Source organism: Panthera onca, chromosome A3, assembly GCF_046562875.1.
Source record: "Panthera onca isolate mPanOnc1 chromosome A3, mPanOnc1 haplotype 2, whole genome shotgun sequence".
Taxonomy (NCBI): domain Eukaryota; kingdom Metazoa; phylum Chordata; class Mammalia; order Carnivora; family Felidae; genus Panthera; species Panthera onca.
Genome location: NC_138341.1, coordinates 48,790,003 through 48,802,664, shown reverse-complemented (window position 1 = coordinate 48,802,664; position 12,662 = coordinate 48,790,003). Strand labels below are relative to the sequence as shown.

Genomic DNA, 12,662 nt, shown 5'->3' with positions numbered 1-12,662 from the left:
CCTTTCCCAGTTGTATGAACCAATAAATGCTCTTAAGTTGGGTATCATTCTATTGCAAATGAATGTGGCCTCCTGCAGAAACTGGAACCAGGAGTGACAGACCTAAATGTAGAACTGCTTGGGTCAAGATAAGGAATGTAAGGTCTCCCTATCTTTGACTGAAAGCTGGAATCCTGGGTATATGAAAGTGAAGCAGTGGGTTAAACTGTTATCTAGTATTTTGTGCCTTAGGCAAAGCCCCCACCGCCCTCAAAACGGGAACTTGTATGGACTTGCCAGAAAGGCATCAGGATATTCGACTAAGAAAACCGGATGACCCAGAACCTTCCCAAACACCTTTACCACTGCCCCCTTAGCCCCTGACTAATGAGGGTCATATCTTTCCCTGTTATCAGCTTTGGATGAATCCTAGGGATGAAGACACCTCAATGTTTCACTTTTCTAAAAGACAGAGACAGAGATGGATGAGGTTAACCTAAAGCCCAGGCAATTATTGCCTAGGTACTGAAAGCACAAGGGTGGGAACCCAGACTCAAAGACATTGATTTAACAAGATTTTTGGCAGTTGTTACTAGCCAATGAGGCAACCCAAAATGGTATAATCAGACCAGCCACCAAGGTTTCAAGCTAACTATATTGTCCCCTGGGCAAACAGAGAGAGCTTTGTGATCATTCACTTCTTAAGACAGCCCACCAAGTCCCTATCATAGACAGTGGGTTGCTAAAGCAATAGAGACCCCAGCAGAGGAAGTCTCAGGACCATTCTTTCAGACATACTGATGACACCAATGGATGCCAATGGAGATACTCTCAGTAGGAAGGGCCAGGAGCACTGGGACAGACTAAGGAACACACTGCATGTCAAGAGAAGGGAGCCAACAGACCTGTAACTCACAGTGCAGAGGTGCTTGGGAATCTCTCTCTCTCTCTCTCTCTCTCTCTCTCTGCCCCACCCCTGCTTGTGCATATGCTTTCTCTCTCTCAAAATAAATAAATAAACTTTAAAAAATGTTAAAAAAAAGAAAGTCCCTAGTTAGTCACACAAAGGCCATTTCTTTATTCTTCAGTTTCTCCATTCCTCCTAATTCCCCAATTATTAAAAGAGCATGGCAAAAGACCATAGCCACCTATGAAATGACTGCCATTTAAGGTAAATATAACCACAGAGATGGACATGAAACAAAAAAGATTTTATGTAGTATTTATTATTTTTTTTTATCTCATCCTAATTTTGGCTTTATTCCTCATCTCCCATTCCCATTCTTTTCTGGGAAATTCAAACTTGTTTTTTTTTTAACAAAATGTTTAAAATCATGAGTATCTAGATTTATAACAAAATTTCTTTCCTCCAAAGGGGCGGGAGGCAGGGGGAGACACATCTTTTATTCTTATGCAGCATCTTCAAATATGCATGTTAATATATATTTTATAAACTATTTAAAATAAAACCCTTCATCCTTTGAGGTTATTGATATTTTCTAGTTCACTGACACATCTCCCATAATACATTAATTCTATCCATCTTCATGAATGAGGTGGGAACTATACTAAAAAATAGGATTTTAATCCCTGAGGTGCCAGTTAAAATGGACAAGGTTGCCATTGCAACACAAGATTTTTAAAAATCAGCCTTAAATAATAAGCATAAATCATGCTATCTGGATGAGAATCACCTCCATAGCATGGGGTCATTTAGAAAATTGCATTTACTGGGTTAAGTTCACCCTGCTATTCCTAGCCTTCATGCCATGAAAATCTTCCTTTTGTAAAGGAATAACACAAAGCAATGAAGTCTGCAGAAACTTCTGAGATCCTCAGAAATCAAGAGAAACCACAGTCCCGTTTCTCTAATCTCCACCCACATTGTTGGAGAGGGTTTTCAGCACCGTTCCAAGACCTGGAAAGGTTGATGAACTGACTTGGGTTTTCTACTTCTCCATGAATTTAATCGAAAAGGAAAGATGAGTCCTCCTGTCTGGGAAATGGGCGTGTCCTGCTTATCTCTGCCCCCAGGGCTTAAGCAGAACTGCGTTCAGCCCTGTGCCCAGCGGGCCCTGGCCCTCCCCGGCGGCTTCCTGAGACGCGGGCATCCGTTCCCGCCCCTAGTAGTAGCGGTTCAGGCTCCTGGTCCCGGGCACCTCGGGCTGGCCGTTCATCCAGATCTCCCTGATGATGCGTTCCCGCTCCTCCAGTCGCTGGGCGCGCTCCAGCTCCTCGGCCGAGGTGAACACGTTCTTGTTCAAAGTCCTCTCGAAGCGGCGGTGTCTCCTGACGGAGATGTCAGACGCCGTGTCAGAGCTGCCGTCGTCGCTGTCGCTGCTGTCGCTGCTGCTGTCTCGGTCCTGCAGGAACTTCTTCCGGGGACGCTGTCGGCAGTCTGTGTGGCAAGAGATCCTCATCACCAAGGCGGCCAGAGTGAGCACCAGCCCGATGCACACGCCGGAGACAAAGTACAGAGCTGCGCGCTCGGGGTTTTCTGCGGGAGGAAACAGAGGCATTAGAGATGTCGACTCCAGATGCGCAGAGGAAACAGAGCTCCCGCCCACCTTGCACACGTCTCAGCACACCTCAAAGTTCCGATGGTTACACATATTGCCTTCCTATGTGACAAACTGCATACTGTATTCAAAACATAATTATCAACAAGTACTGAATCTGGGTATAGGATGTATGGGATTCTTTTCCTATATCCTTGTAACTTTAAATTTGAAATAATTTTGAAAAAAAGATAAAAGAAAGAAAAGTATTATTTAGCACCGATTATAAGCACAAGTATACTTAGATGTCATTTCTTTAAGAGATGTATGTGTCTAAGGGCACCTGGGTGGCTCAGTTGGTTAAGCCCATCTGACTCTTGATTTTCAGCTCAGGTCATGGTCTTACAGTCCTGATATCCAGCAGGCTCTGTGCTAGGCATGGAGCCTGCTTAAGATTCTCTCTCTCTCTCTCTCTCTCTCTCTCTCTCTCTCTCTCTCTCTCTTTCTTTCTCTCTCTCTCTCCCCCTCTGACCCTCTCCCCCACTCGTGTGCATGCTCAATTTCTCTGTTTCTTCTCTCTCTCTCTCTCTCTCTCATAGATGTATTGTGCTTAAAGCCCATTTTTGCCTACATGGGAAAATTCTTGGCTTCTGAATATGCTCCTACAACCCCTGAATAATCTTTTAAGCACAGCTGTAAGCAGCAGCAGTTGCTCCTGCTTCTTCCTCTTCTTCTTCTTGACAACAAATTTATAAATAAAACCAAGGATAGCTGCCTCTTATTCTAACTATACCATTACAGGTCTAGTCAACAAATGTAGTTAGCTTCCAAGATGCTCCCTGCACCCCCCCCCCCCCCACCTCTTAGTATTCAGACTCTTGCACAAGCCCTTCCCTTTGAGGGCTGGACCTAATGGGCTGGACCCAGTCAAGGATTTCTAACAAATAGAATATGGCAAAAGTGATGGATGAGTCTAAGATTAGGTTATATAAGACTGACTTCCAATTTGCTTATGCGCTCTCTCTCTCTCTCTCTCTCTGGCTTTTCTCACTCACTTGTTCTGATGGAGCCAGCTGCCATGTTGTGAGCTGCTCTATAGAGCGGCCCACATGGCAAGGAACTAAGTGTAGCCTCTGGCTAACTGCCTGGAAGGAACTGAATCATGCCGACGGCCATGCGAGTGAATGTGGAAGTGAACCATGCCCTCCTAGTGCAGCCCTGGCCTTGCAGCTAAGCCAGTCTCAGATTCCTGACCCACAGAAATGACAAGATAATAAATGTGTATTGTTTTAAGTTTTAAGTTTTGAGGTATTTTGCTTTGCAGCAATAGATAGCTTATACAATCACAGACTGAAAGGCCAGAGTAGGTAGTTTATAATAACCTCATCAGGTAATTGGTGGGGGAGAAATTTGAACTTTTCCTTGGTGAGAAAAGAAAATAATCATTCTGTTGATGTGCAATATGCTTAGTGAGCCCAATGATGATCCCTGTATGATGTGCTCAACAGGATGAGAGACTTGGGGTGAATAACCTTCCCTTTCTAGGCAAGTATGAGAACATAGGGGCATGCCTGGCCTTGAGTCACAGGGCATAATCAATGTGATATGACCCAAGATTGCCATCAACAAATTAGTTTTCCATAATCTGTATTCACTTATAAGTATGAATCAAAATACACATTGTTTTATAGATTTTTAAAGAATGTAAGTGGTATCATATATATATATTTTTTTAATTTAAGAATATTTTTTAGAGAACTTTCCAGATATGTCAACAGAATTCTTTCTGACTGCTGCCCCGTGTTCTGTAGCGTGGACATATCAAAGTTTATTTAACCATTTCCTGAATACTATCAATATAAGTGGTTTACAATTTTTTTACTATTTTGAGCAATGCTAGAGTCAACATGCTTGTGTTCTTGTACACATCTCTTTATACACATGCAGAATTATTTCTACAGGTTAGTTACCTAGAAATAGAATAACTGCATCGAAGGGCATAGGCATTTTGAAGTTTTATGCATCCTAAATTGTACCCCAAAAAAAGGCTCTATCAGTCTAAACACAGCATATTGAACACATGTGTTTATGATACCTCCTTCTCTCCAAAACTCCTGCCAAAAAGACAGTTATGTGAATAAAATAGATATAAATTAGAGGTATGAAGAGGAGTGAAGAAAACAGAGGACACTAATAGTAGATGCAAGAGTAGTCAACAATGTAAATGTGGTGAAAGGGAAGTGACATCAGTATCATAGCAGTGTAACATATCCCTACTTTTTGTGTCTCTTGTTTTTAACAGCTAATTAAGCATCCATCCACAAACAAAAGTGTCTCTGTGGGAGTCTTGTGATCCAACAACATAGCCCAAGAAACCCGGGAGGAGTCTTGCCCACCTGATCATCCCATAATAGACCACAGACAGACTTCAGTTTGGGCTGTGGAACTAGCAACCCCAACCCCAACCCTTCCCAGCTGTGTTTGGGGAAAATTTTGAAAAGTGCTGACTTGGATGAAACAATTCCAGCACATCGCTTAAGGAAACAAACAAACAAACAAACAAACAAACAATAAAGGGGTTTGAAGGAACTTTTCAGGCATTGCCCCTCCCCTCCAAGTTGACAGCACAGAATTGAACTATCCGGTGGCACCACTCTGTGGGGGGAAGTGAGAGATGTGTGTGAGTGCCTGGTTACCCCAGCTACGCTGGATGCAGCAGGGAAAAACGCATTTCCCTCCAGGAACATCCAGAGTCTGAAGTGGGACCCCCATGACTGAGGGGAGGGAAGAAATTGGGAAAGAGACAGATAAGACTATCAAAGGGCATTAAAGAGACATGGTTCATGCTGACTGCACTCAGGATGTCTGGAGAAAGTCCACCCACAATCCACTGGGAGAACCTCAGCCAAGGATCTCTCCACCAGCTGACAGACACCCCTCATGCCCCACGTGCTAAACCTACACTTTCCCTTGCTCTAAGGTGGCTCCTTACTCAGGCTCCAAGATTGGCAGCAAAAGAAAGCTGGGTAAACTAGAGTGCTATCAAAAAAATAGACTAGGATCTGTGGGCAAGAGAGAAACCAGAAACTTGAGCTGTAGCACCACCTTCTGGAAAACAAAAGGGAGGTTTCTAGTAGCCAGCCAGGTGAGCTGTAAGAAGATCCAGAAAAGACATAAAAGCTTTAAAAATTTTGCCACAAGAGGGAGTAAGAAGTGTGGAGCAGGTGTATAAATGCAAGTCCAGATAAAACAGGATCAATGAACAATATACTCCATCTGAAGGCAACTAGTGAAGATTTGAGGAAGTGTCTTTTACTTTAAAGACAAAGCAGCAACACAAAGCTATAAGGAACATGAAGAATCAAGAAACTTATCACCACCAAAAGATAATAATCCTTCAATAAAGATTTCAAAGACATGAAATCTTATGATCTAGCAGGTAAAGAATTCAAAATAACAATGAGCTATAAAGAAACACAGACGACAATTCGATGAAATCAGGGAAAAAATATATGAACAAAATGAAAAATTTAGCAATGAGATAGAAACCTTAGAAAAGAACCAGACAAAATTCTGGAGCTGAAGAATTCAATGATTGAAATGAAAAATGCAATAGAGGGGCGCCTGGGTGGCGCAGTCGGTTAAGCGTCCAACTTCAGCCAGGTCACGATCTCGCGGTCCGTGAGTTCGAGCCCCGTGTCAGGCTCTGGGCTGATGGCTCGGAGCCTGGAGCCTGTTTCCGATTCTGTGTCTCCCTCTCTCTCTGCCCCTCCCCCGTTCATGCTCTGTCTCTCTCTGTCCCAAAAATAAATAAAAAACGTTGAAAAAAAAATTTTTTTTTTTAAAATAAAATAAAATAAAGAAAAATGCAATAGAGAGAATCTGCAGCAGAGATCAAATGGAAGACAAAAATAAGTGACCTAGAAGCCAGTTGTTTTCAAATAACCCAATCAAAGGCAAACAGAGGGAAAAAAATGACAGAGTGAAGAAAGCCTATGTGACCTGACCATTCAGTCAGATGTACAAATATTAGCATAATCAGAGTTCCAGAAGGAGAAGAGAGGAGGAAGAGGCCAGAAAGATTATTTTTAAAATAATAGCTGAGGGCTGCCTGGGTGGCTCAGTCGGTTGGGTGTCCAATTCAAGTTTGGCTCACCTCATGAACCCAGGGTCATGGGATCAAGCCCCACATTAGGCTCCATGCCGAGCATGCAGTCTGCTTGGTTGTTCCTCTCTCTTTCCCTCTCTCTCTCTCTCTCTGTCCCTCCCCCCTGCTCATGTGTGCTCTCTCTCTCTCTCTGTATAAATTAAAAAAAAAAAAAAATAGCTGAGAACTTCCAAAAACCGAGAAGAGGCTTTGGCATCCAAGTTCATGAAGCTATTAGATCACCCTATTATCTTAAAGCAAAAACACCTCCAAGACCCATTATAATGAAATTAAGAAAAAGAATCTTAAGCACATCTAGAGTAAAAAAGAGTGTAACTTATAAAGGAACACCCATTAGGCTATCAGTGGATTTCTCAGCAGAAACTCCACAGGCCAGGGGAGAGTAGAATGACATACTTAAAGTGTTGAAAGAAAAAATTGCCAGCCAAGAATACTCTATATGGCAAAGTTATCCTTCAGATATGAAGGAGAAATAAAGACTTTCTTAGAGAAACTAAAGCTGAGGCTATCCTACCTTACAAGAAATGCTGAAAGGAGTTCATCAAGTTGAAGTGAAAAAATGCTAATTAGTGACATGAGAACATCTGAAAGTATACCACACACTGGTAAAGGTAAATATGCAGTCTGATTTTTTTTTTTAATTTTTTTTTCAACGTTTTTTATTTATTTTTGGGACAGAGAGAGACAGAGCATGAACGGGGGAGGGGCAGAGAGAGAGGGAGACACAGAATCAGAAACAGGCTCCAGGCTCCGAGCCATCAGCCCAGAGCCTGACGCGGGGCTCGAACTCACGGACCGCGAGATCGTGACCTGGCTGAAGTCGGACGCTTAACCGACTGCGCCACCCAGGCGCCCCAGTCTGATTTTAAAAACTCTAATTCTGTAACAGAATCATGTATTAGCCACTAAATGATAGTATAAGGTTAAAGGAAAATAGTATTAAAAATAACTATAACTATTACAATCTATTAATGGACACACAATGTAAAAAGAGGTAAATGGTGACATCAAAACTATAAAGAATAAAATGGTGGATCTTTTGTATGCAGTTGAGAAGCTTTCAATATTTTACTAGTGACCATGATGTTAGCTTTGGGTTTGTCATATATGGCCTTTATCATATTTAATTATGTTCCTTTTATACCCAATTTGTTGAGGATTTTATCATGAAAGAATGTTGTATTTTGCCAATGCATTTTCTACATCTATTGAAATGAACAGGGAAACAGAAGGAAGTGAAATCACTATCTTTAAGAGATGTTTGCATTCCCATGTTTGCAGCAGCATTATTCATAATAACCAAGATGTGGAAACAATCTAAGTGTCCATCAACAGATGAATGGATAAAGACAATGTGTTGTGACCATAAGTACATTATTGCTAATTGAGATAAGTCAGACAAAGTAAGACAAATACTGTATGTTATCACTAATATATGGAATCTAAAGAGGCCCTCCTCACAGAAACAGAGGGTATAGTGATGGAACAAGGGCTAGAGAATGAGAGAACCGTAGCTGTGTTGTTTAAGGCTATAAATTTGTAACCACTAGATGAATAAGTCCTGGGGATTTAATGCACAGCATAGTGAATTACAGAAAACAATATTGTATTACAGGCTTCAAAGTTGCTAAGAGAACTTAATTGTTCTCACCACAAAAAAAAAAAGAGATAATAATTAGGGGACGTGAGACACATGGTAGCTAAAGTATGATGGTAATCACACTGCAATATATGAATATGCCAAGTCCACACCTTGTCACCTTAAATCTATACAATGTTATGTCAATTATATCTAATAAGAATTAATTGCTTGATATAAATAAATACATGTTCAGTGAAGGGGGATGAAACTGAACTCTGTCTGGTTGATATCCAGCAGAAACTGAGAGAACTGAGGCAGCTCTTGCCTTAAGGAGCAGACCAGCAGGGAAGCAGACCCAATCATTCCAGGACCAAAGGGAAGAGCTATTACGAAGCATAAAGAGGGATCTCTGGAAACATAAAGGTAAGTGGAAAAGCTAAAGTTCAGATATGGGGCTCTGAGGAGGCTTTCTAGAAAAGATACCCAAATCCATGCTTTTACCAAGATGGAAAGCCATTGGGCAGAACTGCATCAGTTTGAAGCCTCATCTAAGTCATTTCTTAAACACCACTTACCTACCCCACTGAATTGTGGTAAGGGTTAAAGGTATTACAGATGACCAGCATAAAAGGATTATCCATGATCTTGACAAAGATAGGCATTCAATAAATAATAACTCACTCTATTTATTTTCTTCCTCCCTCTCTCCCTTCCTTCTGAGTTCTCTCCCTCCCTCCCATCCATCCCTCCATCCATCTAATCTATCTGTTTTCCTCCCTCTTTCCCTTTCTCCCTTACCTTCCTTCCTTTTCTCATCCCACCCTTTCTTCCCTGTGAATGTATTTCTCCATGTTTTTCACACCCTGCCCTCACAGCCTCCCATTACATAGGTTAACTGGAAGATGGTTATTGAACTTTATCTTGGGAACCACTATTCTCCCCTCTCCCAGCTTAACTAGTCCATCCTGTCCTGCTACTCCAACCAGAAAACATACTTTTTTGCCTACAGCAGTCTCAGACAAGGATTCCTAGAGAAGCCCAGCAAAAGCAATGAGAGAGAGCAAGGGAGTTTACTGGGCCTTACTGGATCCTGAGGAGGTGACTCAGGGTTGATTTTCACAGCTGATATAATTTGTTTTGGTTTTCTTCATCATGCTTCTGCAAAAATCGAAACTGTAGCTCTATCGTGGTTGTTTTTTCTCATCTCTGCTCCAGGTCACTTCCTCTTGGCCAATGATCCACCCTGGTCTTGGCCAGATCCAGACAGCTGTTAATTAGCCAGGAAGTAGAGTGGGGAGGGCTATTGCCGGTTGTTTTCCCTCAGTAAATAAAAATAAATGTATTGCTGTATCTTGCTTCCTGCAGGGTCATTGTTTTCATGAGCAGGAAAAGGCTCTATGTGGAGGTCCTGGGACTAATTTCATTTGCACCTTCAGAGGTCAGACCATGCCCAGCAAACTCTGCAGAAGAGCAGAAGCAGCCCAGGCCAGATCAGCTGGTCTCCGTGCAAGTGTAATTGGTTCTCCTGCCTAGACTTTTCTTGTTGGCCTCAAAGCTTGCAATCCCTTGACTGGAAAGAAAAAAAGTTTTACAGATAGGTTTTAAAGAGAGTAACGGGGCTTTTGTTGTATCAGAGAGTATTCAGCATCATTTCTTCTCTGAACTCTTCAGGCATTGCAAGGATTCCTCTTTATGAGATTCTGTCCCTCACCATAAAGAAGCGAAGACTCCTACTAACACTTCTGCCCTTTCTGAAATGCTGGAAAAAGCTTCCCTCCTTCTTCCATCCCTGACTTGTTCTTCCTCAGGAAGAGGGAATATTGGAGAATCCCTGCCCCACTAGGCTGGCTCTGGAGTATACTCCCTTGCTTTCACCTCTTTTGAGGCCATCCTCACCTTTTTGAGACCATCCAGGCCATAAACACTCCCCGAAAGAGGCCTTCTGTTCCCTTACCCATCATCCTAATCCACCCTGCTCACCTTTCTTCACCTGTGGCAGGAAAGACCTGCCATCGTATCACCCCAGGACTAAGGGGAGCTAGGTAGAAGGCCCAGAACATTCTCTGTTGTGGCTTAACCACTGCTATAGTCAGTACCCTATTCTGATGCGTTTCTGGCTCCTTGAGTCCGGAAGGAAGAGTGTGATTAATTAGCCCCTCCAATCTAGGCAGCACTTTATGTAGTTGTATTGTAATTAGTTATATAACTACTATTTTTCCCATATAACAGTGAGAAAATTGAGGGCAGAATCCACATGATTCACTTTGAATTTCCAGAGCATCTAGCATATTGCCTTGCTCATTATGTGTATCTCACAAATATTTATTGAATTAAATCATGAATACACAGTTTCTAAAAGTCCAGTTAATAAACTTATTGTATGTTGATTAACATGTATATAGATGTATGTAGGTGTATATATGTGTGCATACATATAAATGTACATGTATGTGTGTATATAGCATTAAAAGAGTAGGGGATTGGGGCGCCTGGGTGGCGCAGTCGGTTAAGCGTCCGACTTCAGCCAGGTCACGATCTCGCGGTCCGTGAGTTCGAGCCCCGCGTCAGGCTCTGGGCTGATGGCTCAGAGCCTGGAGCCTGTTTCCGATTCTGTGTCTCCCTCTCTCTCTCTGCCCCTCCCCCGTTCATGCTCTGTCTCTCTCTGTCCCAAAAATAAAAAAAAAAAAAAAAAAAAAAAAAAAAAATTAAAAACGTTGAAAAAAAAATTAAAAAAAAAAAAAAAAAAAGAGTAGGGGATGACAAAAATTTGTAAAACAACCATAAGCTCACAACCTGAATATAACTACATACTGTGTAGTGTAGTGAATGTTCTTCTGTTCTTTTTTCCTGTCATATGAATATGTACATATTTATTTATATTTACTTCATTATATTTATATAGTTTATATATTTTTATCTGCATGGGTTTTTTGTTTGCTTTTAAGACTTTTTACAGCAGTTTTAGGTTCACAACAAAATTAAGAAGAAAAGACAGAGATTTCCCACATACTCCCCACCCCCACACACCCATAGCCTCTCCCATTATTAACATCCCCTACCAGAGCGGTACCTTTGTTACAGTTGATGAACCAACACTGACACATCATAATCACACAAGGTCCATAGTTTACATTCGGGCTCTAGGTGTTGTACATTCTGTGAGTTTGGACAAATGCATAGTCAGAGTACTTCTGTGTGTAACACTACTTCCTTTTCCACTTGCTTGTCTCATGTGTTGCCTTAGAATGCATTCTCAGAAAAGGAATCATTCTTGTTAAAGTACGCTTTTTTTTTTTTTTATGTTTATTTACTTTTGAGAGAGAGACAGAGACAGAGACAGAGTATGAGCGAGGGAGGGACATAGAGAGAGGGAGACACAGATTCTGAAGTGGCTCCAGGCTCTGAGCTGTCAGCACGGAGCCCAGTGCAGGGCTTGAACTCACGAACCCCAAGACCATGACCTGAGCCAAAGTCAGATGCTTAACCGACTGAGCCACCTAGGCGCCCCCTCAGAAAAGAAATCTTTGTGTTAGAAGGGATACATATTTTTATACCTCTTGATACATATCACCAAGTGGCTTTTCAAAAGTAGTACATTAAATTTTCTTGCCATTGGCTGTGAATGAAAGTACTACTTTTACCAAACCCTCTCCAGAAGAGTATATTCCAATTGTTAAAATTTGTTCAAATATTATAGGTCAATAAAAGGTTACTTTATTCCACAAAAATTTACTGTTAGTTTACAGTGCCTTCTGGGCTAAAGACACAAAGGTTCTCAACTCTCACAGGATTTCCAGAAGAGGGATGACACAGAACAGAAACTATGGTACTTTCTCCAAGCTCCAGATTTGTGACTATTAATTGAGTTATGGTGGGTTAGGTCCCCTCACTGTTAAGACACAATCTTTCTCAAGCCAGTCTCATAGGAAAAATGATTCAAATTCTAGCGACCTACTACATAGTCCACACCACTGTACTTATAATTACATATTCAAAGAATATTAGTTAAATGAAAAAATGATCCCCAAAACTTCTGCATTGGAAAAAATTATTGTAAACAAAGTTAAAAGACAAATGCCAAAATTATGAAAAATGTTTGAAATATGTAACAGAGACAAAGAGCTAGTGCATAAAGAGCATTCTAGAAAGAGCATTAAGAAAAAAGACCAACCAATAAAGAAAATGGACAAAAGATACGAACAGTTCACAGAAAAAGAAATACAAATGGCCCTTCAATATATGAAAGGATGCTCACCTAGAGCAGGAATTGGCACACTATGGCTCATAAGCCAAACCTGACCACCATCTGTTTTATTATTGGCACACAGCCAGCCGCTTCATCTATGTTTTATCTATGTCTGCTTTCATGCTATCAACACAGGAGTTGAACGGTTAGAACAGAGAGACTGTTCTCTGTTTATCTGACCCTTTACAG

The 12,662-nt window shown here is 41.4% G+C and overlaps 1 protein-coding gene across 8 annotated transcripts in view; it reads right to left on the bottom strand.

The window, feature by feature from the left end:
• Positions 1-1,198: 1,198 nt before the first annotated feature.
• Positions 1,199-12,662, bottom strand: part of EVA1A (eva-1 homolog A, regulator of programmed cell death) — a 48,252-nt gene continuing 36,788 nt past the window's right edge. For 7 of the 8 annotated variants that reach the window (XM_078444637.2, XM_078444634.2, XM_078444635.2 and 4 more), the window contains one exon: positions 1,199-2,476. In XM_078444637.2, coding sequence (XP_078300763.1) covers positions 2,103-2,476 — 374 coding nt within the window. In that variant the 3' untranslated portion in view covers positions 1,199-2,102. The remainder of the gene's footprint in view (positions 2,477-12,662) is intronic. The other variant, XM_078444641.2, reaches the window with a different exon arrangement.